The sequence below is a fragment of the Amblyomma americanum genome, chromosome 4 (genome assembly GCF_052857255.1).
Source record: "Amblyomma americanum isolate KBUSLIRL-KWMA chromosome 4, ASM5285725v1, whole genome shotgun sequence".
Lineage (NCBI taxonomy): Eukaryota > Metazoa > Arthropoda > Arachnida > Ixodida > Ixodidae > Amblyomma > Amblyomma americanum.
Window position 1 is genome coordinate 173746682 of NC_135500.1, and position 27965 is coordinate 173774646.

Genomic DNA, 27965 nt, shown 5'->3' on the forward strand with positions numbered 1-27965 from the left:
TGTGTGTGTGTGTGTGTGTGTGTGTGTGTGTGTGTGTGTGTGTGTGTGTGTGTGTGTGTGTGTGTGTGTGAGAGAGAGAGATGATGATGATGATGATGATGATGATGATGATGATCATGAATTTTTATGGTGCAAGGGCACCTATGGCCAAAGAGCCCATGACACAAAGTATTTTGGAATACTCAAGGTGGTGTAAAAGACCCATTTTCAAGCATTTAACCCTATAGCAGCCGAGCACCAGACCAGGGGAAAGCTTGTACCCATTGTATCACCGGTGGGTGCCCGGCGGCACTGGGGATCGAACCCCGCACCTCGATCCCGCATGCAAGGGTAATGCTCAAACGACTAGGCCACCGCTGCGTGCGTGCGTGCGTGTGTGTGTGTGTGTGTGTGTGTGTGTGTGTGTGTGTGTGTGTGTGTGTGTGTGTGTGTGTGTGTGTGTGTGTGTGTGTGTGTGTGTGTGTGTGTGTGTGTGTGTGTGCGCGTGCGTGTGTGCGTGTGTGTGTGTGTGAGTGTGTGTGTGTGAGAGAGAGTGTGTGTGTGTGCGTGCGTTGCGTGCGTGCACATACTTAACGCACGCAGCACACTAAACGAGAAGCTTGGAAATGGAAGGATGGCGGACGTGCGCAGTTTTCGTTGCGTGTCGCTATACGGATAAACATGTTTAGAGGAAGGGTATTTCGTCACGGAGGACCAACGAATTCCCTGTATTTCCAATAAATTTTAACTGTTTCAACTCCGCAGGAAGTGCTACTTGAGCAGTGGACGACCAAAAGCAAGAAAAGAAAAACACATATGACCGCACCTTCCGGAAAGATTTGCCAGATGATGAGGCCGCGATTCTTGGGCACGCACTGCCCCACATTTGCATGTAAAAGGCCTCAAACAATATATGAATTGAGTATGTCTGTCATAAAACAGTATACCTTCTTTCCCTGTGAGACCTCCACCGAAACAATAGTAACAAGCAGTCGTTCTCACAATGCCGATCCCCTTGTTTATTAATGCGAAAGCATTACTTCGCTATGTCGGCGAATGTGAGTCCGCAAAACATGTCGTCAGCTATTGTGTCGTTCTCAGAAGAGTTAGGATCAAAGGAATGATTGTAATCGATAAAGGAAGATGTGAGAATGATGTACGATAAGATTTGGTGTCAGTAAGTTGATTAGTTAATTAGAGCCAAAAATGCCGAGAAACCGTCGAAATAGCGGTGTCCCTCGATATAGTGAGTGGACTTGAAAACAAACGTGGACGGAAAGATAGTGGAAAAATAGGCAAATAAGTGAAAGTAAAGTTTGAAATGGATTGAAATGTGTTTGATTAGTGATAATTAATCGAACAAAAAGTGTGATTGACGTAGACTAATAAGTTGGTTAATTAGAAACAAAAGCCGTCGAATGGCTGAATAGGCTGGACGTTAACATAGCAGATGGACGGGGAATCAGCAATGGTGCCAAATTTGAGAAAATAGAATGTGTGAGGTGAAAAGAGGATGTAATCACAGTAAATGTGATCAATTAATGTGATTAATTAAGGAAAAATGAAAAAAATGACTGTAAATGTGGCGGCGGCGAACTTACGCGGCTGCCATGGTAACACATGCTTTCGCATTCCTCCACGAAAGCAGACTTAAGTGCCCTCAGAATTATTTTTTTTAATATGCAACGAGCGCGAACCGTTTCTTGAATTGATGTTGAAAAGAAAAGTCGTGCAAATGTTCAGTGGGGCTGCGAGACGCCTAAGGGTGACGTGATCTTGCTGAGAACTCCTCACTGCTTTCTATATAAAAGTAGTAACTGCTAAAACCTTATAAATTAAACATGTAACCTTAACCTCTCCTTCCAGACTTACATACATATTCCCCGCCCTGCCGTACCTCCTGAGAATTTTCTGTCTTCATGCGTGCTGCCTTTCAAGTCAAAGATTCGTACAGAAACGGAGGTATTAGCTCAATCAGCACTCCAGTATGTTTTAGACTGACACCGTATACGTGGCGTGGTGACAGAATCTGTTGCAGCTCCCCCTGGTACGCGCAATGCCGCGGCTAAATACGAGGTAAAGTAAAAAAAGAAAGCCTCGCGTCGGTCGATGCAGTGGTCGGTCGACTCATCCTGCGTTCGTATTTGGGCTCGGAACGTACGTTGAACCGCCGGGTCCATTTGTCCGATTAGTCCGTTTCCGCCCACAAGAAGCACTCTTCCGTTGCTGCTGCCGCCTCGTCCATGACGCGCTCTTTGGCACCGGGGCAAATAACAATTAGACGGAAACGGTTTCTGGGCGAGAGCCCGTGGGTAAAAGGAAACAAAAAAAAAAGGAAGAAAAAGAGAATAATTGGAGAGAGGCCACCGCGTGCCCCTCTCGTGTCGCCCAACTCGGGCCCGCGAACAACAGGACCACGCCGCTGATTCGGACCGCAGATACAGAACCGGACAGCTAGGTTCGTGACTCGGGTTTATCTACTCGGCGCGGGGACGTGAGTTCTGCGCGCTTCCTGGTGATGGCATCGCTAATGAAGCCGCTCTTTGGATTTAATTGCGTTGAGCAATACGCAGAAGCTGAGTGCCAGCGGAAATGCACGCTTCGATAATTGAGGTGTTAACTGTATACCGCAGTGCGCATGCTCATACGCATCCAAGTATCCAGGTTGAAATTGGCAGCAGAACCACGAGCTTCGTTAGCATGTCGCATACGCTGTAGAAGCTGAAACTGAAAGCAGTTTCTTTTATTTATTTATTTTTTCCTTAAGCGCTAACAGCATGCGGCGATAATTCGTGGCGATTTTCCGCGAGATGGCATCGCGCGATGCGCTTAGGGCTGCGGAACCACTGTCTCTCACGTCGCTCAGTTTCTGGGTTTTTCCGAAAAATTCGCTCAACGACCGGAAACAGCTCGTGAGACTAGCCAATAACAGAAGGCTTTGGCGGACACACGTAACTTTCGCTTTAGATATTTTTCGAGCGAAGTTTATTATTCTAGCCGCGGTTTCAGCGACGAAGCTGCCGACGCGCGCTACGCATCTGAGCCATGCTTCGAAATAGTTCACTGAAAGCTTGTTAGGAAAATAGAATAAGAAAGGCTGTTGTGGCGTATATATGGTTAATGATTATGGAAAGGTGTGGAAGAGAAACGTCAATTTTTGCAAGTCTCAGCAACGCAGAATGTAGTTTGGCACCACTGCGCTGTGTGCCATTGAAATGCAATGTATTACCAGAGGGATTTTAATCAGTGTTTTTATCGCAATTTATGCTGTTTGGTCTTAGCAATGGGGTACTAGCACGGTTATATACTTGCTTGATTACGGGAGGCGGCTGACTGGTGAGGCGCCGGCAACAAAGCAGCTCTGAAAACGCGCTGCTCTACGATCGCCCGGTCTCGTCGCTTCGTGCGGGTGTATACCGTCGCCATCTTATACCTACTTCGCGTCACTATAGCATCATCGCTTCATGCAGTTGCAGCGTCAAGGACGAACAGACAGAAGACGCGCAAAGGACAACCGCTGGTTCTTCTGTGTTTTCGCACTTTAAGTTGGTGCAAAGTTTTAAAGACGAATCACAGACTCGCCCAACCTTCTGTAATACTCTATGGATCGGCTTTTATAGATAGAAGACTGCTGTTTTCGGAATAGCGCTGTCAGCGGTGTAGCGCATTAGAACACAGCGAAGACGTGCTGACAAGTTGGGTGGTTAACTAATATTGAGTTGTTAACTTTAACCTATCACTGTTAGTCTTCGTGTTTATATTGAGAGGCGTGTAGCCCACCTTAGGTAATATCCATATTAATTGCTAGAATTTAGAAAACGCAGTTACTCTCGGCGCTGCGGCCCAACAAATTTTGGCTACATCGCTTTACATGCGCTTTAGCAAAGCTTTGAGTCAGTGACCACTCCAGTGCACGTAACTCGTCGAAGTAGCCGAACTGACCTACTAGTTAGTCAAATTAACCTAATAGTTACACCGTCTTAACTGCAATTCTGAGGCTCTACACCGCTTACAATGCTACGTCTAAGAAAGCTATCTTCTAACTCAAAACTCCTATTTTTAAAAATTGCAGAACATGTTGAGTGAAATACACTACCACGAATGGGTTTGGTGGGACAAAGGTAACCAAGCTATGCCGAAATCAACGAAGTGCTGTTTCTTGAAAACGTCTTTGACAAAACAGCGTACTATTTTGTCCATGTGTGTGAGCACATTCCAACCTTCTCTCCTTCATCTAAAATTTTTGATCGGCCCAGTCTCTGTAAACCACTCAAGCGTTCTGAACTCGCGGTATAATTCGCAGAGGCGTTTAAGAGATTGTCACGCATAGCGCCAAGAAGACGAGGACAAGAAAGTCGTTTTGGACACATGCCACGCATGTTAGTTTTGTCGTCCCGTTTGAGCTGCGCGTTGCAGCCATGACATATCAGCTATATAGCCCGCAATTGCGCCTTGTAGTGTTCCTTGGAGCGGTTGCCCCCTCGTCGAAATGGTGCCCTTCTGCCCCTTCCTACAAATGATGTCCACTGTTCTACCGAGCGCAAAGTCACTGACATTTCTTCAACCTGTCAGCGAAGCCCGGAAGCCTATACTAGAGCTTCAGGCCGGTGCTCTCCGTGAGCAGCCTCTCTCGGAACCCGTCCAGCCATTCCTGGATGAGACGCTGTCTCCTAGACAGCGTGCATGTAATAACCCCTGGACACTCTGTCACACGCGCCAGTCACCGAGGATAAATGGTGGACCGCCCGTGTTTGTTTACGAAAAAGAGAAGCAAACAAATCAGCCCTCTGTGCGTGATCCGGGTTCGCAGCGCATCTCACGCCGTGTCTCGTCCTCCGCCCAGCGGCACAAGATGTATTGTTTCGGATGCGTTTTCGCGATAACTGCAGTCATGCTCGTGTTGACGCCGGCTCCGCTTCTTCACGCGAAAGCTCGCGCACGTACTCCGACAAGCAGCCAGGAGGGGCTCCTCGGTGATTACACTCCTCGCTCAACAATGCGCGCCGCGTTGCTGAGGCGACCCGTGTGTGCCCGCAGTAGCGGCGGCGCTGGTGGCGCTGTCTGTGCTGGCGCCCTTATTGGGCCGTTCCAGTGGTTAGCTTTCAAATGGTGAAAAACAATAACTCGCCTTCGCTCTTGGGACGCACCAGAGAACAGCGATGTGCAGCAGCGGCAGGGCTTCGCGAGGACGTGATTTCGATGGGCGCCGATAAAGGGGGAGGGGGGGGGGGACGCGACGCACGCCGAGCTTGCTTGTGTGCGTTTCACTTAACCTCGTTTTGCGCCCTACGCGAATGGTTGAGAGCGAAAATAAATATAGGAGAATAATACTGTTAGCGATGCATGTCTGGCTATATATATATATATATATATATATATATATATATATATATATATATATATATATATATATATATATATATATATATATATATATATATATATATATATATATATATATATATATATATATATATATATTGTGTATGCGGGAAGTCTGCCTAGACGTAGCACGTTGTAACATTCTCCTGTCTGGTTTTCATATGATGAAGGTAAAATTAACAACATGTAATATGCATGCCTGGGTTGTTGGGACATGCAGGCGATCCCTTTCTCAGGTTGCGCTGATTTTCTGCGCCCTGTTTTGACGAAACTGTTTTGGATGGTTACTTTTGATATAGCAAGGAAGAGGACGATTGAGCTCAGTTTTCGTTCACGGAATTCTAAAAAGAATTCGTTTGTTTCTCAAAAGTTAAATGCCTGTGATGTACCCTAAAAGGATCCAGATCGAAATCCCCCTGAAATCCTCTGGGTCCTTGGTCATCTTTTTCTAGTGTTGCGGGACACGCATAGTGACGACAGAACGGTAGTTATATTGCTTTCGGCATGAAGAGATAAGCATGGCTTATGGCAGTGGCCTAGCATGCGAAAGACGAGCATGTCGATAATTTGCTGCGTCCATACCGGAGCTTACGAAATCCGTAGAGAGTTTCTCAATATTGCCTAGAGGAAAAGCAGGCGGCGCTGCACATTACCCACCATGGAGAGGGGCAGGAATGCTGGGAAGATGAGGTTTCGTACTTGACTTGGCTTGGCTTGGCTATTGTTGGCCATGAAACGTGTATTCAGCCACAAGAATACGGCTCTTCTCGCGGCAAAGCTCGAAGAAATGATGTGAAAGTTTCTATGCCAACCTAAAACTTGTGTTAAATTTATAACGCGTCAAAAACGCACTATAAAAATGATTTATCTGCGCGCAGAAGAGAGCATCGCGGCGCAGCTTCCGATTCAGAGGCAGAATCTACGTGCTTCCTAAGCTCTTTCCGCGCTCTTTAAACATTTCGTGTAGACCACGGCGCCAGCTTTATATCTAGATAATACTGAGAAACGCAGTGGCGAAATCTCGGTGACAAATCTGAAAGAGAGCACACGAGTTCTGAACTCTACGCCCCGTTAGGAGCAAGCAAAACTTAAAGTGGATACTCCTCCTCGATCCCTGCCTCGCTCTCTCTAGAAGCTGAGTGTTCTTTTCAGTCCTGGTGGACCTCGTTTATAATCAGCTGAAGCTGGGGGAAAAAAAGCGCACGATCCTTGAAGCGAAAAGTTGGAATTCGGAAACATGATACCCTCTCTCGGGGAATCTCAAGAGAGAAAGGAGAAAGAAGAGACAAGGCGGCTGCGCGATCGTTCCAAGGGTCGTTACGCAAACGTGCATACGTATGTAGCACCCGTGCGGCTGTCGCAATTGAAAATAAAGCGGCGAGCATTTCGAGCCTTCCAGAGAGCGAGGCGCCACTAGCGGCCGTCCCTCCCAGCTTCCGCCCGTGTGTGGAGCTCGGGCCAGAGGGCAGCTGGCCACGCGCGACTTGCTGCCGGACGAATTTATGGAGAACGCGCCAGCTAATTCGCGGGAAGCGCGCCCCCAGGCGCCTCTCCGCGTGGAATGGGAGAAGGAAAAGGCGGAAACAGATGACTGACTCCGCACTTTATCGTTCTTGGGCGGTGTGTTTGCGATTTGGGCTCTTCTGTGTTAACTCAATGTGTCTGCGATTGAAGCGCTTTTGCTGTTTTGCTTTTCTGAGATGTTCTCGAACTGTCGCTGACATTCTTCTCCTGACATTGGATTTTCGAGGAAAATGTTTATATTACAGGTTGGAAAATTGAGTGAAAGTTATTTGAGACCAGAAAAAGGTTGATTGATGATATTGGAGAATTTATGTTCGTACCTAGTGGTCTCGATTTCATAACTTTTTTTATTTACGCTCCACCTCTGCTTGCTTCCACTTGAAGGGTCAGCATTATAGTGAATTACTTCCCATCTTCTAAAAGGTACGATAGTTGCTCTCCTTCGGGCTTATAGTTGATCGCAAGGCTTAATTCTTGTATTCGCGAATCTGAACACGTTTCTCCTTATCAATAACCCGCATTCTTTATTGCTTATAGAAGTTATTCTCACGAACCTTACGAGCAAGTTGTGTTGCTACTGCAGCCACGGGCAGCGTCGATTTCGCTTCATATCACATCACATATAACCAAATTTCGTTTCTTTTTTGTTAAGGCCTGGGTCTCTAACATTTTCAAGGAAAAGGGGTGCAATAAAAAACAACGGCACCCAAGAAAAGTGCGGGCGTACTTAAGCGCAGAACCGGCGCGGCAGTGCGGTTCTATTCCGGCCGGCTGTTTTCCATGCACCCTGGATAGGATACGCCGTCTCGGGGAAGAAAGGGGGCCTCGGAACAGCCATTCATGTCTCTCTCAAACTGGGCGAGGGGGTTAAAGGGAGGAGGGTGTGTGCCTCCGCTATTATTTCGTACGGCAGAAGTGAGCGCTGCGGGCAGGCCACATACGACGCAACTGCAGGCACACAGAGGCAGACACACACGAACGCGCAGGCAGACACACACATTTAGCGGTCCACATCATCATCGGAGCCTCTCCAGCAGCACGGGTAGCAGCAGCAGCAGCAGCAGCAGCGGGGGATGATGCTGTCTGGTCCTGGGCCCCCTTTTACAGGAGGCATAAAACACGGCGCGAGCATTGTACCGCGTGCTCGCAGAGGAGCACATTGGCCACGCGCACCCCTTTTCTGCCCGGCGGAGATGTTTATGTCTGACGTCGGTGGAATATATGTTCGCCATGCGAACGAGCCGTGCGGAGTCATGAGCCCACCCTCGCGTATGAACCGCTGCCTGTACTCGGAGAGGCACGCGGAGATGCTGTATTGTGTGCGCGGGACGCTTTCTGCCTGCCTCTCTCTTCCTCAGAGCACACGCAAGCGCCTCAGTGCAGGAACGTGCCAGACAGAGCTTGCGGGCTGGCCTCTTCTCGTTTAGAGCGAATTGCAGTCGTTAAAAAAAAAATCGGGAGCAGAAAAATATTCCACAGAGTTGCGCTTGCATGCAGAGACGGAACTCGGGAGAAGGAATCGCTCCTTTGGTGCGCGGCCGTGGAAACAAAAGATGAGCGTTTTGTTTCAGCGTTCCCGGAATACGCGGCTGTTCTCGGGCTGTGCCGCACGCACTGCTAGTTCAGGGCTGGAGAGAAATATTCCAGGGTGGAAAAAAAGGCTGGCAGTATCTTATTTTTTCCAAGCTTGAAAGAGACGGTCACATCAACAGGAGACGTATAGCTGTTTGCTTGGGAAACTACTCGGTGAATTTTTTTTTTCTTGGTGAGGTAGCCGGCAATGAATATGTGACGACCACTAAACAAGAGTCCCCTGAAGTAAAAATATGAATGCATGCACCATGTTCGAAGAAGTGTCTACTGTGATCATGACGTAGGCCATCCTTGTCCAGCTTTCTTCGACATCACTTTTTACTGAGAGGCGACCGCGGAAGATTGAAGATACTGTTACGAAAACAATGATGCGATTGATCGGATCGTCCGATCCGTAGCTACCCAAGCAGCACAGGTCATCGGCCCAATATTGCAACAGGATGGTCCCATCCTGGTCCTTTGTAGGGCTAGCTTTGCCAATACAGTTCCAATGTTGAGCCAATTACTTGTGCTGCTTGGGTAAATATTGCTTTTAAATTTTCTCCCGCGCTCGGACCCAGTAGTTAGGACTGCTGTAGAAAACCAGTGGGATATGTGTTTGACAATAAATAGCAGAAAACTACAAGGGTCCCGAGGAGGCGTTTACGGATATATTGAGTGCTATGGAGCAGTCTTACGACATGCGAAAAAATTAAGTTCATGAAGAACTCCCCGCTAAAAAAAATGCGCTTTTCCAGAAATTCTGGGTATGAGCTTCGTAGTTGTAAGTCCTGAACAGCTAATACTGAAGTTTTAGCGGTCGTCATGATTTCCATAAATTCTGGCTATCAGCTTCGTAGTTGTAAGCCCTGAACAGCTTTTAGCGGTCGTCATTATTTCTAGCTGTGTTTACACGCTGTCTCAATATCATGTAGCTTTTATGACTCAGCGAGGTGGGATTTTTCAGTTAAATAATCAAATAAAGACCAGTATTGCTTGGAAATAGATCGCGGCTCAATAAAACTAGGGACGCAGACTGCAGTTAAAAAAAAAAAATTCCTCGTTCTTGGCACGCTACATCATCATTCTGAAATGCAATGCGGCCACAGAACATCGATGCACTGCCTACATTTTTACCACATCGCAGAATGCGCTTTCGTACCTCAAATATGGTCCGATAAACCACCATCAGAACACCAGGAACAATTGTGTGAACGCGTGTTAGTTAAGTAGTCAGTAGACTGTATAGGTAGACAGGCCTGCATGCACAACACAAACGAAAGTCTATGTACTAAGATGTGTAAGATCTCAAGTCCACCGTCTGTCCGCAGACATTATATAAAATAGTCACTAGACTGCCTACGACTATTTTTTATAGAATGCCTGAAGGACACCATCGTATAGACCGGCTATACGCGGTAGACATTCCACAAACAAAAAGCCTTCAAGAATCGCCAGGTGATAAATCCCGAATCCACAGACAGGTGCTGTCCGATGGAAGTACACTCTGTCAGTAGACTGCGTCGGAAGTAGCCACGAAGTGTCCAAATCAATTTTGGCAAGGGTAGAAAACTTCCACTCATCTTTAGGAGGCAACTAATCAATATCGCGACTTCCTGTTTTCATTTACAGCCAAATTAAAAGCTGTTGTCGCCGAAAGAACGCGAAACCCACGCGCGACGTAGCAGATCAAGCCCGCGTCAGCGCGCCTTTATTAAAAACGGCACAATGCTTCGTCCGCATGAGCGGAACCTTTGAATACTTAAGCATCCCAAACTCGGGTGATTCCCAGAAGCACGCGACTATCGCTCTCCTCTCCACCCCTGTCTCTCCTACTCACTTGCTTGCGCGTTCATTTGACGAGCGCAATGGCAGCAGAGAATCCCGCTAACCAGCAAAAGCAACCATGCCTCTGCGTTGTCCTCCAGCACGCGTATCGCACATTCATTGGTGCGAGCGACTCGCTGTGCGCGCATGAATGCCCAATTCCGAGACGCCAGCGAAGTCGCTGCCTGCCTCTGCGACTCTGAAAGCGCGCGTCGCATCGTCCCGCTCTCTTCTTGGCGCCAAGAGCCACCCGCGCGTCGGTAATGAAGGAACGGAAAGTGGGCGCCAAGATAACACGGCTACGCCCGCGCGGACGCGCCGAGAAAGGTTGTTGTTTCGGGGCTGAGAACCGCTGCGTGTGCAGCTGTTTGTATAGATGCATCGCTGATGGCGTTGGGATGGAAAACTCGCAGCTGCTCCTAACAAGCCTTATTTGGTTTGGTTTGGTTTATGGGGATTCAACGTCCCAATGCGTCTCAGGCGATGAGGGACGCCGTAGTGGAGGGCTCCGGAAATTTCGACCACGTGGGGTTCTTTAACATGCACAGACATCGCAGAGTATACGGGCCTCTAGAATTTCGCCTCCATCGAAATTCGACCACCGCGGCCGGGATCGAACCCACGTCTCTCGGGTCAGCAGCCGAGCGCCATAACAGCTTAGCGACTGCGGCGGAAAACCGCATTTGGATACCCCATGCTCTATACTGCCGCATGCTTAGAGATATCGACATCTGTGCGAGAAACTATCGAATGCTGTTATCACTAGACAGGCAGTGGCATAAAGGCTTGTGTTTGCAATTTAACAGTAGTTTCATGTATAGCTTTAGTCGCCCCTTTAGGCACACTGTGCTGCATCAAGTGTCTGCGAGCCTAGATGAAGTATACAGTTGCCCCAGCTCATTGCGACACTGGCGTGTTACCTATAGCGGAAAGTTGAAAGTTGGTTGCGATCTGTGCGCGTCAACCCGGTCTTTGATGAATTCGCGTGGAATACGTTAGAAATTTCGAAATTTCCGCAGTGCGTACTTTACCTATATATGCATTTGTATACGCCTTATGTAGGTATACTGCGTTGCGTACGCGTTAAATTGTGCCTATTTTCTGTATTCTAACTATCTGTATATAGTTAGCGAACATTGTAATGCTGAACCTGACCTTAGCTGATATATATAATGTCAGTGTCTTCATCGTTTTCTGTAAACAGGCGTAACTTCCAGTGAATGCAAGCTGTGATCTCCCAATAAATGGGCAGATTCTAGCATCAAATACCGAGTTCTCCGAGATAAAAACATTCAAGCGGCACTCTTTTGTACATCACTGCACACTTCATTCAAATGCATCTGTTTCAAGCTATCTGCAAGTCAAAAGGGGCGTCAGCATGCGGCTGACTCGTTTCGTATATTTTTACGAATTTAAACCAAACGAAATAACGTTCTTTTAAAATGTATAAGAATCGTCAGGAAAAAAATGGCTTATATATATTTAGGAGTGCACTCCGAACGGAGCTCCTTATCTCGCCCCTGAGAGCCGTGGAACATCCCTCGAATGGTGATTAATGGAAGCTGCTATCTCTTTCCGCATCACCCCCCCCCCCCCCCCTGCGCCCACTTTTTGCATTCCTACCCGGTTTTCCAACTGCGGAACTTCCTGAAATATCGTCCATAAGCGTCGCTCGCTCTCCGGAAAGAGAAACCGAGACGATGACGATGCCATTAATATTTCTCTCCTCCTCCTCCTTCCAACCCCCACCCCTCTCTTGCAATGCGTGCGTCTTATCGGTCCTCGTGGTTTTCATTCAAAAACCACTTCGCTCGACCGCGTGCTCGGGTTCTGCGTCGTCGTAATTAACGACGGTCTTTGTTCTCCTCCCTGCTATCGAAGTGGCTGCCGACGCCCTCACCCCTGAATAGCCCGCGACGGGGTTCCGCACGCACTGAGCTGGCAGCAAGGGGTGCATGACCGCGGCGGCCGCGTTCCGATGGAGGCGAAATGCAAAAAGGCACCCGTGCGAAATGCAAAAAGGCACGTTAAAGATCCCCATGGGTAGTCGAAATTATCCCGGAGCCCTCCACTACCTCACCTCATTCCCTCTTTCTTCTTTCACTCCCACCATCTTTCCTTCATGGCGCGGTTGAGGTGTCCATCGAGAAGTAAGGCGATTCTTGCCCCCATCATTTCCTGATAACCAGTCATTCATCCATACATGCATCGCATAAGAAGCAAACCCCTTTAGCTCTAAAAGGCTGTATGTATACACCACCGGTTGACAGTTCAGGGTATGGCTGTTGAAGCAGATCTTCCTCTGTGGAAAAGCAACCAGTCTGCATCACATATCATTTTGCCATAAAATTCTTTTTTTTATTATGCTTAAATAGAGAGAGAGAGAGGGGGGGCCGGACATGTGAATGTAAATTGTATAACTTCTGCGCTTTTATAAGCAAGATCAGGTGCTAATAAATAGCTTTCATTCAGCTTAAGAAAGCAGTTATTCCGCGTACTGGCCGCGCTGGGTCCGATACCTTCGTATATGAAGGCAATCAATTTCACTTGCTCCAACTCCCGATAACATAGTCTTGTCAAGAGGACATGTGGCGCGGCCACAGGAGTTCATCCTCGACTGCTTAAGCAGCTACTAATCCCGCTGTAATCCCGCTTGTGAATTTAGCTAAACCAGACGAAAGCTGAAAAGCATTCCGCCCCCGTGTAATCACAGAACGCTCTAATCTACTACCCGGTCTCCCAGCCAACGCAGTGGAAAGTAAGAAAAGCGCCGAGGATTCATTCCCACCGGGCCCGCTGGGAGTGTACGCGGCCTCGGAGGTGCACGTCCGGTATATTGCATAGGCCCTAAGTACACGTTGTCGACGAAGGGCGCGCAGGCAGCGACACTGAGGCGCACGGTTCCGTATAGCGCTGTCTCTGAGAGAGCCGCGCTGCCCACAAACTTTATGGCGCAGCATTGCCCGGCGCGATTCTTCGCTTCGTGCGCCGGCTGGAAATGCTACGGGCGCTCGCCTACAATCGGCATGGGAGTGGCACAACCGGCGACCGGGCACATGCGTGTGCTGCCGACGACTGTGGCCGATCCCCCACCGACATGGATACACGGGAGGGGCGCATCGGTGGGCGGAGCTGGGCAGTTTGAAATGGAACGCAGCAGCCGGCGGCAGAGGAGATTTGTGCAAACGCCATCCTTTGAGCATTCGAATGTCTGAATGGAATGGGCAGTTGCGGGCACCTGCAATCTTACGCGCTTTATTGCTTGTTTGCTCTTGCCTTTTAGCCGTGGGTGTCTGTTCCGCCGCGCTCGTGTAGGAGGCCGTAATGCGCGTTTCGATGAGGATGCGCTTCGCGTTGCGTTCATACCAGTGACAGAATAACGAGTCGTGCGTGCTAAGTTTGCACGCTGGCCTTCCTCACCGATGTGTAGATGTAGAGAGCACCGAGTAGCGGTGTCATGCTCAGCCGTCGCGGTTCATGATAATGGTGACGAATTTTTATGGCGCAAGGACAGCTTTGCTCAAAGAGAGCCATGACACAAGGTGTTTTTCTCTACACAAAGTGGGACACAAGACCCATAGCCCAAGCGTTTCACCCTAGATATGTTGTACGCCAGGCTAGGGGAAAGCTTGTAGCAATTGTATCACCGGTGGCTACCCGGCTGCACTTATTAGTTAACAAGCCTGCTAGTTAGCATGTCTTAGCTGTATTCTGATGTACTACACCGCTGGCAATGCTATGCCGAAAAAGCGGTCTTCTAACTCAAAAAGCCTAATTTTAATTATTCTGTAAAGTCCTAGGTAAAACACCCTGTATATATAGGCTCAGCACGATCATCTCTTCTATACTAATGCTTATCTTACGGTTTCCTTTTTATGTGCAGCTTCCTGAGCTGCTGAGAATGCTAAGCTTTTGTTTATATATATATATATATATATATATATGTATATTTGTCTGTGCACATGATACGCGCATACGTGGTGTGACGCTATAGAGTGTCTATACTGAGCACACTGTTGTAACCGGTCTCAGCCGGGCGAAACCCGATGCCAGTGTGCTGGGTTCAGTGTAATCTTTGCTTGCCGTCCCTGCGTCCCGCCTTCCTCTTCCGCTTTTTTTTTTTCGAGGGGGGAACTTAGAAGTAAGAGATGAGTTTTTGAGAACGAAGCCGCGCGAAGAACGCTAATTAGCGGCTTGCGCTCTGAGCGGACCGGATCTGGAAGACGCATCCATCAGGGACTCGACGCGGTCCCAGCGGCCGTGTGCTCCTCCCCCCTTTTTCCTCCTTGGCTTCTCTCTCTCTCATCGCCTCCTCTTACATATCTTTGTCTCGTTCTCAATTTTCTTCCAGCAAGGATCCACCAGTAAACTTGGTTTCTCTGTCTCCTGCACTTTTTGGTATAGGTTTAGCTGCGTTCAGGCTATCAGTCACCTTTATGTTTTTGTTCTTTCTTTCTTAATAACATCTCTTGTTTCGCGCGCTTCTCAGTAAGAAAAAAAATTAATTGTTTCTCCAGCTCGTAATATGCGGCTTCAAAATTCCCTGCGAATAGCGGAACAGAAGAATGGTTAGTTGGGCGAGTTAGATGTAGTTCATTTCGGCAGTAAAATTCAGCGCGAACGGGCGAGGGACACAGAAAAGGGGACAAAACAAGCGCTGTCTCGCAACTAAGATTTATTAAGAAGGATATATATATATATATATATATATATATATATATATATATATATATATATATATATATATATATATATATATATATATATATATATATATATATATATATATATATATATATATATATATATATATATATATATATATATATATATATATATATATATATAATCTTAGTTGCGAGACAGCGCTTGTTTTGTCCCCTTTTCTGTGTCCTTCGTCCGTTCGCGCTGAATTTTACCGCCGAAATGAATAGTGGAACAATGAAGAGATATCTGGCCCAGGGAGATCGCGGGTCCAGGAGAAAGGCTTATGAAGAGTTAACGTGTTATACGGTGACCGGCTGAGTTTCGCTCTGTGGGTTGATCAGCAGATGTGAATGCACGGTTCATCTTTAAAAGGCGCACCGCAACTTAAACCGGGGGCATACTTTTGAGTATCGCTCTCAAAAGCCACCTGACCGGAAGGGGGGATAGCTAACAGACAAGCCACATGCAAACTTGCGGCTGATGCCAAAGTTTTCACACGTCGTTTCTTTATGTGTCCAGCGGACTTCGCGCCTATCGCTTATTTTTAGACTGCTGTTTTCTGCGGTTATCCTAGCAGCCTCGTACCTTGTAAACGAATATGTGCAGTTTATCACCAACAAGACGCGCCGCAATGCAACGTTTGGCTATACGAGTACACGATCCTAATTATTTATCGGCTACGGCGAAAGCAGCGACATGATAGTTACGGAATGGTTGCCTCATATCCTCGCCTGATGTCTTGCAGGGCCTTAAAGAAAAAGACGACGAAGATTGGACTAGTTACCATCGGGCGTCGCGATTTGCCCTGCAGACTGATACGAAACCCAATGGTTATCTACAGGGACGAGGCTAGTTACGAGATAGATATCGCTTACTAAAGCCCGTCCAACTGCCCGCTACCTCCATCAGGACAGCCAACTGCGCGCCGACATTCAGCTGTAATATGGGCACAATTAAATGGGAAGCAACCGCTGGAGCGGGAGGCATAATGGCTGCCTGTCCCATCCCTGCACGCAAGAGTTGACCTTGGCGAGAGCAACCGGCCATGCTCCACATACAGTCCCTGCGCGGCGTGTTATCTCCGTCCGGAAGTCAGGCAGCTCGCTTCGCTGAACAGGTTATCGGACGAGATTACATCCGTACCTCTGTGATTTCCGGTTCGTATGCCGACCGTTTGTCTTGTGACTGCGCGGTGCGCGCACAACCCGCAATGGCTGAGAACGTGAGCAGGACATTCAAGAAGGGCACGCAACCATGCCTTGGAAAAGCAATCTCAGACTCACTCTGCTTGTGTATGTATTTAGACGCGCTGCACGAGTCTGCACGAACGTCCGGTCCATGTCCCACGCGTAGGCGTGCATATAGTATACGTCTCAATTTTCCCCGCCTGGAAATGGCCTGCCGTTGCGTCTGGTTAAACGTGCGCCCGTGCGTCGGTTACGTGGAGTGTACGTAGAGGAAGATCAGATTTCGTCTTAAAGCACTAGCGCTTTGTGTTGTCCGTAATGCGTGTGGGATGAGGGCTGCTTGCAGCAAATGGAGTTCGTTTGCCGCAATAGCTATTTCTAAGTGTATTCCGCTATGAGTGAGTAGCGGTTCTACGCAGGGATGGATATATGAGTGAGAAGGCGACGGAGCTTAGGCGAGGGGCGCAGTGAGTGTGGGGAAAGAGGGGGGGGGGGGGCGGTCCCATCCGAACCATGTATTTCTTGGGGTTTTAGTTGGAAAGGAAAAGGTTAAGCACATTTTCCTATGCAGAATTTCGACACACCACACTCTGGTTCTATGCCTTTCCACGGTACCGTTTTGCATTATTTCTAAGTAATAATAATAATAATTGGTTTTTTGCGGAAAGGAAATAACGCAGTATCTGTCTCATATATCGTTGGACACCTGAACCGCTCCGTAAGGGAAGGGATAAAGGAGAAACTGAAAGAAGAAAGGAAGAAAGAGGTGCCGTAGTGGAGGGCTCCGGAATAATTTCGACCACCAGGGGATCTCTGACATGCACTGACATCGCACAGCACACGGGCGCCTTAGCCCGGTACCGTTCCCACGGTACCGTTTTGTATTATTTTTAAGCTGCCCGTCGCGCTTTTGTCCCAAACGATCACTCCAGTTTTTAGAGGGCAACATTTGTTGCGCCCATCAGCATGAGGCCGGCATGATGAAGGAAAAATGATTGCTTTTAATGGCTGGAATGCTAGAACGTCTGATGGCGTGGAGCCGAGAAGCACGTGACACCGGCACGAGGAGCGAGCTCAATTCGACCGCACTTCGACGTCGTTATCTTCGACGACTGGTGCTGCTCCTGCTGCGCAAGGCCGCTGCTGCTGCTACACATTATACAACCTCGCTGCTTCGTAAAATGTTCCTACCCCCATTGTCGAGCGTTTACAGCCCCGGAGGTCGTGCTTTGGGGCCAAACCATGCGACAAGTTATGGGTTCCGAGCGTTCCAGATCTTTTGAAGCCAGGAGAACTTCCCTCCTCGAAATGTTAGGACTTCCACGGACGCTCTAAGAGTCCCTCTGGGCTCTATACTTTTGACAAAGGCTGTACATTAGATATTCATATAGCAGCATATCTCTAATGACACTTAGACTGCGTTCGGTGCAGCTGGTCTGAACTGTCGCGCGCATAAAGTCGAGTGAGGCACTGGCTTCTCTTTAGTCTCGCTAGTATTACTAGTTGGTTTTTTTTTTGTTCCTTTTTTTTCTGGCGTACACTGCCTCACCCGATAGAGCCCGACACGAGCCCTGAACTCAATCATCTGAGGCGTGATCGAGCTCCTGGCAATAGCACACAGCAGACCCCTTTGATGCAAGGGCGCTTTATCATGGCTAATAGACGTGTATTGCCCATCAGGGCCCTTCACTTGTCACGACGGGAAGCAAGCTCGCAGCACGTATTCGGGTGCTTCCGACGGGTAATTTATGAAATCTTGCAGACCGACTAATCATGTAGGCTTGGCACTGACGTGGCATTCGATGCCCTCTTCGTGCAAACAAGGCGAACTTGTGTTCTCACCATTCTTGAATTATGTTCTGCAAATAACGCTTCCATTTGCCTCTGTTTTCGTTTCGTCAACGGATGTTCACGTGCTGCAGATGCTCACTTCATGCTCTAGCACGAATTTAGAGGCTTGCACATGCTTAACTCAAACTTATTTCAAGCGCACTCCGTAAGCTAAATGTCATTTTCCGAGACAGAATCGTGACCCTGCTGGACAGAACCAGTTCACTTCAGAAAGAACTGAAGTGTATGCTTTTTGCAATCTATGACTTTGGCGTAAAGCCTCTTGAGCGTCTACATCTTGCTTGTTCGTGTAAAACGTGAGGAATCAGCAGTTCGATGAAGATCAAACCTGTAACTTACCTGTTCTTGCAGTGAACTTATACTATTCTAATTTCGACAGGCCAAACCGCAACGGGGCGGAAGCCAGTCGCTCTGCGCCACACTATTGTCTCATATCTATGAAGGCTGGCTCTTTGCTATTGCAAATTAAACGTATAACAAAGCAAGTACATGAGCTTCCTTGCAATCCTGTCGACTGCGTTGGAACACTGCAGTGCATAGCAGCCAATACTTAGCCGCTCGCTAGCGTAAGCCCACGCTCGTACAAACTTGACTGCACGCCTCAGGAATCCGGTCCATTTCGCTTGTTTCTTCTTTCCCTGTCTTGTCTAACACATTCCTTCCCGCAGTATCACCTGTAAACTGTTTGCTCTCCCGGCTGCCTTGCTTTTGATATATTTTTTTCTTGTCGGCGCGGTTCCTTCCGCGTCGCTCGCTCAGTTATTCCTAACGAGAAACGCGTGAACCGGAGGAGGTTCTCGAAGAGGGTTCCCTTAAAAGCGGGGCGGTGTTTTTGCGGGCCGCTCGCTTGCTTCTGCAGGTGCGCGCGTGCGCACGCGAGCGCTGGCCGGACGCACCACGGGCCGAAAGTGAACAGGGGGAGAGGAGGAAAAAAAACGCGGACCGCGCCCCGTGACAACTGTCAATTAGCCTAATGCCAGTGATCGGGGACAGCGGAGAGAAAACTGTTTTTGTGCGATAATGGGTGCGTGGACGAGTTTTTTGCCCAGACGAGCGCGAAACCAAACTATGCCCCCCCTTTTCTGCTTTCCAGTTCTCTTTATTGTTTTTATGTTTATCTCTGAAAGCATTTCTTTCCTTCCTCGGACCTGTCCCCCTTTCTGCGACGTATAAGAACATATAGCAGATAAGTGTGTGGATATGGATAAAGAATGCGAAAAGAGGAGGGGAGAGAAAGAGAGAGACGTGCCTTGATTGTTCTGCCGATATTTTTCGTGCGTGCCTAACGCTCGTTTATCTTACGCTGTTTGCAGCTGGAAGTGATAAGCACACACGCTGTGCTTCTCTTATCTCTCGGGCGTTTTCATCGGTAGGCGTGAAATATGTATTGGCGCACAGTTTTTCTGAACGATGAGGGCGGAAACGATTCCGATGTAGTCGCCAATTGCTGGACAAGCTCTTGAAATAGCTAACAAGGCGCTGGTAAACGAAAACAATACCAGGCAAACTTCCTATCCGCATAGGCTGTCGTGGCAATATCCATAAATGCTACACTTCACTTCCGCACGGGCGCCACGGGCAGCAGTGATTTCTTAAAAGGTAGTGTGTGAAGCTTTCAATTCAGCTTTTTAGTTCAGTTCATGCAGTTGTGTACAGTCCAGCTGTTCAGTCCAGTGCAGCTCAGCTCAGTTCAGTTCAGCCCAGTTCAGCTCAGTCCAGTCCAATCCAGTTCACTCCAGTTCAGCTCAGTTCAGTTCAGTCCAGTGCCGTTCAGTTCAGCTGAGTTAGCTCAGTGCAGTTCAGCTGAGTTCAGCTCAGTCCAGTTCAGCTAAGTTCAGTACAGCTGAGTTCAGTCCAATCCAGTTCAGGTCAGTACAGTTCAGTGCAGCTCAGCTAAGTTCAGCTCAGTTCACTTCAGTTCAGTCCAGTGCAGTTCAGTTCAGCTGAGTTCACTTCAGTTAAGCTCAGTCCAGTTCAGCTCAGTTCAATTCACTCTGATTTAGTTCTAATCCAGTTCAGTACAGTCCAGTTCAATTCAGTTCTATACATGCCGGTTCTGTGCCCTGCTTTGACGGTATAATTAATTTTCAGCTGTGTGGCGCTAGTCTGTTATTTTAACCACGAATGCGAAAATTATTGTGCCTTTTATACTACCAATCGCTGTGGTCTCGTTTTAACCCATGTAGGCAACGGCGAATTTCTGGAGAATAAAACTGAAGGGAATTAAAAGTGGCCGTCTTCACGAGGCGCACTTGTATTTATTTCCTTTTATTCAGGGCTTGAAAATTTCGTCTACTGACTAGATTTTTTTAATGCATGGACTGACTGTTTCGTTTTCCTTCGCGTACTTTGTTCGAGAGAAAGCAGAGAGGACGTACTTGTTGCTTCATGTTGTAAACTGCATATCGCACCGGTTCATTTTAAATTATGAGTGGTATAGCTTTAAAAGGCTTACATCTATATATTTTTCGACGTATGTAATTCTCCTGCACTGGTGAATAGCGTATCCAAATTTCACAACAGACCTCCTTTCTGGTTCACTAGGTCGAGCGCAGTGGCCTCACGTCTTTGGGATATGCAAGCTCTGTACCGCGACTGAAGACAAAAATATTCGACGATACCGCGCTGTTCGACAAGAGCGTCAACCACACCCGGCGCTTAACGCGTCTCGCGTAAGCGACCTGGGATTTTTTTCATCATCATTACAACGTCGCGTATAATATGCAGAGGAGTTCGCAAATTCGCTCCATGCAGGACGCGTCTGCAGTCCGCCTCTGCACAAGCTGGCAAAAAACTATTACATAAAAGAGCAAAGAATAGAATGGAGGGGTGCAAAAAAAAAAAGGAGGGGGAGGGCGAAATGAGATGGGTGAGCGAATCCGGAATGACCCAAGAGAAAGGAAGAGAGGCAGTGGAGAGGGTGCAGGGCAGCGTGTTTGCGGTGCGTCACCTGGTCGTTGTTGGGCAAACACAGCTGTCCGCCGCTCCAAGAGGCCTCTCTTTCCGGGCGACGCCGCCGTCTACGTATGTGGGTCTCCAGCCATGCTGTGTGAGTCGCAGCTGCCGTTCGCTGATAAGAGAGCCACATTGCCTGCCGCTGGTGGTGCTGCTGTTTCGCGCCGCTCCGCGTTACGGCGACGCTGCCGGCGGCGCAAATCTCGAAATACGAGACGCTCTGACTGCGCGTGCGTGTGTGCCGCCGGACCTTGTATAAATACCAACATACGCGCCACGGCGCCGTTCACGTTTTTGGACCCGTGCGCAAATAATAACAGTAAAGATACCACACCTCTCCTGACGTGGTTGTCGTCGTTGTTCTGGGCCTGGAGAGATATCTCTAAAGAGGCGTCTTTCCGAATCTTTTTTTTCTCTCTTTCTGAGATATATACAGCTCGCGTCTGTTGTGTCCTGTTCCTTATACACTGCGGGGGCTCAGAGAGGAGGTACGAACGCTGTGACGTATTTATGGCGACACTTTGTTGGTGGTGCGGATTTTGTGGAAAAGAGCTCCACGGACGGAGCAGGGTTAAACGAGAAAGAAAGAGGACTCGCTGTACGAGCGAAGATTGTGCTTGGTGCTGCAGGCTTTTCGCATGCAGAATTCAAACGAAGATCTGAATTAATTCATTGTTTTCACTTGAATCGCCTGTAGTTCTGGTGTCACGTTGCATTTTTGTCCTACGCAGTGCACAACAAAACCAAACTTAGAATGCTTCTGCAAAAGGCATTCATTTTTCTGATTATCATCTTCAGAATACTTTAAATGTCAAATGACCGACAGCTCGAGTTCTTCCGCTTGTATACTGTCGCGATTAATTAAGCTTGAAGAAGGCAGTGCAAACAGACGCGGAAATATAAAAGGAGATAAAATAAAATGGAGCACGTTAAGTTATGACGTTGTTGCTTTTCACTTACGACTTGCGATCACAGCTTTTGCAAGTGGGAAATGGCCGTGCTATTATGCATCGTAGCTCGAAATAAAAGAAACAAAAAATATATACCCTTCCTTTTTCTGGTTTGCAGTGTTCTTTTAATTTTACCACGATAGTGCAGCGGTATACGATTTCATCTATTATATTAGGTCTTGAAACACAACGCAGAAGTACACATGCATGTCCGAACAAGCTTCCGTAATTTGTTCCGTAATTGCAAATGTGTACATAGGTGCATCAAATGTGTGAAAAGGGTAAGGAATGGCTTAATGGGACCCCATCAGTGTTACCCACGAATCTGAGATGCGACAGAGGACACCATCACGTGGAATAATACTAAGGCAGCTCTGTAATCACTTCTGGACGAAGTTGGCGAGGTTCCTGGTCCGCGACAATTAGACGCTCATTATACCTCCGGGTTCCTCATTAATTTGCAGCTGCCCCTCTCGCAGTGCATGTCTGGAAGCGATAGCTGGCGAACGTCGGTGACTAGCCTGGGGCACTGCGTACCCCAGTGATATTATCTGGCGAAAGTGCTTACGCTGGCTTTTTCGACAAAATCCAGCCGAACGCGCTCTAATGACATTTACGGTCATCGCTGTTTTTATTGTGTCATTATCAAAAGGAGATCATCGCGTCCGCTTACATTACGTTCAGGATTGGCTAAGCTAAAAGTTGAAGGAACAGCTGATGAAGTAAAGAACAAAAAGTACGCGCAAACTAATTCTTATTAAACTCTGCTCGCACGCTTATTAAGTATCTGCAATCGTAGTAGTTATCATGTTAATCATTACCATTCTATTAATGTAAACCTGAAAAGGTCAAGACTAGATATCCATAAATAACGGAACGCTAGACCGTAAGAAGAAATGATATCGGAAATCAGAACACGCCATGATCGCATTCCACGGGGCAACAAGTCGTTCATCTAGCGCACAATCCTTCGGCATATTCGCGCCGATGTTTCTGCAAAAATAGCTGCATCCTGGTTTCCAGTCTGCGTAATTAACAGTTTAGCACGTAATGTTTTCAACGCAGTTGGTAGCAATATGACAGGCTCCTTTAATCTTGTGATAGCACTTTTGCTCATGCTGCGTTTCCTACAAGGACGGGCCTTAACCAACTAATGTACACCTACACATTTCACACATATTGATATTCATGCGCCCTTTCATACGTGTTTTCACTGCTCATTACATGCGTGAAATGGGCTTAACTAGCTTCGGCTATTGGCCCAACAATCAACTGCGTTTATTTGTACACCTGTCGAAGTAAAATGATGGTGATGACGATATCTCGTTTAGATGGCTGCTGTATGAAGCGTACACTTTTTCCTGTTATCCGGTTTACCTTCAGGTGATATTTGAAAACGTCGAATTTTCACTAACATGTCGAAGGTCGTTAGCAGTGCTCAGCCATGTAAACGCATGCATAGCTCTACCCTATCTGCTGGTTCGTTCCGGCATATATATGTACCAGGTGTCGCAGCTAAAGATAACCACGCTTTCAAAAAGACGTGTCCTAGCCCAGTGCGACACACTGAGGGCTGTTGAGAGTCACGTGACCTAGTCTGCAGAACTTTTTCGCTTTACAAAATTAATTAATTAGCGAATAAAATGAGCTCTCCCTTTAAATATTTGCTTCAGGGAGTAAGCGACAATTCAGAAGTTGTAGATCGTCTTGAGCAACAGCCGGCTGAAATGTTTGCAGCGTTATTTATCGGCGCTGAATGAAAGCTACCACGTGATAGATGCTGGCGCGTATCTCTTGGCAACATGCACACGCAAAGCCCCGTCGGCGACAGAGCTCCAGAGAAAAAACAGATTTTGTGCTCTGAGACGCGCCATGGGAGGCTGAAGCAGCACCGCTGTCACGTGCAAGCGTTTGCTCGTTCGGTCGTGAAGCCGTCGGCATAGTAGTCGGCGCCGCTTGTCGGAAGTAATCGGGGGATGCGTAAAAAAAAAATCTGAATACGGTGATTTGTGGTTCTAGTGATTGATGACTGATTGGTGTGTGATAGGCGATGGCGAGTTAATGAAATTATTGTATTTATTTGTTAATTAAAGAAATAAAAAATGGAAAAGGGGGTTGAAAGGTGTCAAAAGGCTCAGAATGAAAAAGCCAATGTTCGATGATAGTAATTAAGGAACTTTAGACTTTGTAATTGATCAATTAATTAATTGAAATAATTTAAAATTGCATTCAAAGTCGTCAAACTGCCTGCACAGAATGGAAAGCATAACCCACTGCTCTATCGCGTCATACCCTTAAGGCATAGCTTTAGTGTCCTCTTCAATTTTTTCGTCTATTTTAAGACCGGCAAAAAAAGCTACCTTACGCAAATGGTACATCGGTTGAAACATTTCAGCCAGCTGGTTTTCAAGATAACCTGCAACTTCTGAATAAACCATTTTATTCCGGAAGGCAATAACTAGAAAATTTACCTAATTAGTCTTTACCAATTAATTAACTTTGGTGAACGAAAAAAAAATGCTGCAGACTAGGCCACCAGGCTCTCAGGAGCACTCAGTTTGTTTCACTGGTCTTCGACCATTCCCTATCTTTTAAAAGGTTGGTTACCTTTACCTGGGACACCTGGTACGTGTCTGTTGCAGACAGTGCGCTCTCGGGAAGCGTGGGGCCGACACGACTACAACTCGCGGCTTCTTCGGCGGGCGCTCGAACAGGCTTCCCTCGTGCGTACACTGGCCGCATGCAGGCAGCAGCCGCTCTCAACTCCGAGCCTCAGTTCGTTCCCTTCGGTCCGGCTGCTAGACTTGCTGCTCCTACGGCGCTCAGAGGAGGCACCCCAGCGTCGTAATTACAGTGTTTACCGCCGAGGGGGGCCCCCGGGGGGCGTGTCTCGCTGATCGTTCTCTTACTCTCCGGCCCGTGTCACGTGTTTGGCCCCGGGGCTCGCTGTAACCCCCCTCCCGCCCCGTACTCCTGTTCAGCTTCCCGAACATTCGCCGCGCGCGCGTCCGTACAAGCGAGCCATCGCGGCTTCCACTTTCGTTGCCTGCGCGCGCCGTTGTAGTACGTAGTTGAGCGCTGTCTCGTTTGTTGGCTTTCACGCGTGCAGCCGTGGCGTGGACCTCTCCGCGGGCTGGCCCTCCTCAGAGGTATGCACCGGGGCTCTGTCCGTCGGCTACTTTTTTTTTTTTTCCGAAATCCGCCAACATTCCGGGAAAATTTGAAGGCTATTGTCTTAAACTCGATTTTGGGGGTGGTCGCTGAAGATGCCGAACCGGATATATTCTGAACTTGGCGGGGAATCGCGGGCTAACCTCCGTTCGGTAGTATACCTTTATTTCAACGCGCGACGTGCTCGTCACATACTGTCCGAATTCGCGTAATCGATTATCGTTCTTAAGCACCTAATGTACTCAGCAATTGCGAAGGGTCATGAGACGCTGTCTGGAATTACGGGTTGCTAAACCTTCAATAGGTAGATTTGTAACCTGCAAAGTAACTGGCATGGACGGATGATTGGTTTATGATTTGTGGGAGTTTAACATTCCAAAGCGACTCAGGCTATGAGGGCGCCTTAGTGAAGGGCTCCGGAAATTTTCTACCACCTGGGGGTCTTTAGCGTGCACTGACATCGCGCAGTACACAGGCCCCTAGAACTTCGCCTCCATTGAAATTAGACCGCCGCAGCCGGGATTGAACCCACGTTTTTTCGGATCAGCAGCCTAGCCCCATAACCGCTGAGCCACTGCAGCGGCAAACGGGTGACAAAGGGAAGTGAAATCAAAGCGCATGTATGGAGTGTTCTGCCTCCGTGCGCAAAACCTCTACGGCGTCGTAGCCTGAAAAGGAATCTGAAGTCTACCGCTGGACACCTGCACGCCGAAGTACGTCGCGTTTCACGGCCCTGACTAGTAGCTCTACAGCCGCGACATTATTGCTGGCGGTGGCTTCCCCCCTTTGGCTTGACGTGTGCCAGGCGAGACAGGAGGCAGCGCTATTATATCGAGCACTGGGAAGCTTCGAGCCAAGCCTGCAGTAAGCATCGAGGCACAGACAGAGAAGCGGTCAGGGATGGGACAGAGCCCACTCGCTTGTCATTCGGCGATCGCCGCGAAAGAGAGCGAAGGGTAGACAGAAAGAGGGAGAGAGACCGGGAAAGAGGTGGCGTCCTGTCGTGGAGCTTGGGCGTGCGTATAATCCCGGAATCTCTATGGGATACCCGGCCGGAGCCTGACAAATGGGGATATGATTGCGTCCGCCGCAGACGAGAGAAGAGCAGAAGGAAGGGAAGGGAGAAGAACGTATAGGAGCGGTTGCTGTGTATTAGGTGAAAAAAAGATAGACCGCCATGCATCGGAATGACCACTGGTGGTCCGCGCCTGTTTTGACCGCCCTTCGATCGTGGCTCGCTGTTCTGTTCCGCCTAGCGCACAAAGCTATACAGGAACAATGGCGAGCGATGGCCCGGAAAAGTCGGAGGAGATGCGCCGGTGTGGCAACCCTGAGCGCCTCCATCCAGCCTTGCTTCTTCGGCGTATCTTGCTCTTGTGACGCGGCGAAATGACGGCTTCGGCTTTCTGCAGCGCGCGGGGGTGGGTGGGGGCGAATACATTTGCTCCCGGCAGTCGCTACTGTTTTCTGCCCGGCGTATGGGCAGAGTGTGGCAGTTGATCGAACTCTGAGTGTTTCTATCCCATTCCTCTGTTCCTTATTCTCGGGGAGTGTGGTTGCTTGCTGAATCACTCGCAATCTGCTTCACCTTTTGTTGTTGTTTCTTCCTGCGAATGGCTGTTATACTTAAGTAAGTCATTCATTTTCCCTAATTCTATAGCCTCCCAACATTTTGTTTGTTCTGCAGCGAGCGTCGCGTTGAGATGTTCCGATACATAATCACTCACATTCGCTGCACCCAACTAATAAGGAATTGTCTTTCTTTTTTTTTTCTTTGTGGAACAGATCTGCGAGTCGACTGTGGAACGCTGCCTCTCTCATGGGTGCTGGCTCTAGTCCTGCCAATGCCAGGTGAGTCACAAACTGCTTTTGATATTGCGCGGCTCACTCGTGACTGTGCAGCGATAGTCGAATCATATTACGATCTTTTTGCTCATATCACTCTCAGAGGTGAGCGTTTGATAAACTCGCTTTGACGCGTCCTGTGAACCGAAAAAGCTCAGAAAACTGATGCACCCTCGCCAAACAATAAGTCCCGGGGCGGGGAACTTTGTCTCCTTGCTTTTTTTTTATGTACTACTTCTGGTATTGAATTACCTGTTCAGCCTTCGGTATTTGTTCGCATACCTATAACTGTGCTCTTGTCTTTTTACATTCTGTAGTGTATCGCGCAAGCTGCCTTTGTGTTCTGTTTGCCGAACTATATATAGTAGCCTGTTTCTGTTCTCTACAATCTCGCGTTTTTATTGCAACCTTTTACCGACTTTCTTTAACTCGCTTTTTAATTATGCTAAAACTTAGTTAACTTCGGAGTTGTTCTCATGTTTCGGAAATTAAGCAATTACGTAGCATTGCATGTGATGCAACCGAAACTTTTTCTCGCTGTACTATTCACGCCTCCGCAACAATGCATCGAACGATGAGAAGTTGGCTTTGTTTGAAGAGTAAAAATTAAAAATAATTTAGCTTTCTGCGCCTTACACCAGAGCACGCTTTCATACAAGCCCCTTTTCACACTGCAAGTAGGGACCTTCGTCATCACTTCACGCGCAAAAACAATCTGAGGCCTAAATGCGACACACGATCTTTCACGCTCGCAGCTGCAAACCACCAGAGACGCAAGCGAGTCGATAAAAAATAGAGGCAAGGAAAGTAAATGAAAACAAAAACAGAAAAAAAGACCCCACCTTCTCAGAAAAGCGCTTTCACGAACGCACACAGAGACGCGAAAGAGACTAGAATTGCGGCATGTACCACTAAGCGTATAATATATATATATATATATATATATATATATATATATATATATATATATATATATATATATATATATATATATATATATATATATATATATATA

At 47.9% G+C, this 27965-nt stretch overlaps 1 protein-coding gene across 6 annotated transcripts in view; it reads left to right on the forward strand.

Annotated features, from left to right (window-relative positions):
* Positions 1–27965, forward strand: part of LOC144128672 (dachshund homolog 1-like) — a 222953-nt gene that overhangs the window by 46958 nt on the left and 148030 nt on the right. For all 6 annotated transcript variants that reach the window (XM_077662261.1, XM_077662259.1, XM_077662260.1 and 3 more), the window contains one exon: positions 26891–26956. In XM_077662261.1, coding sequence (XP_077518387.1) covers positions 26891–26956 — 66 coding nt within the window. The remainder of the gene's footprint in view (positions 1–26890; positions 26957–27965) is intronic.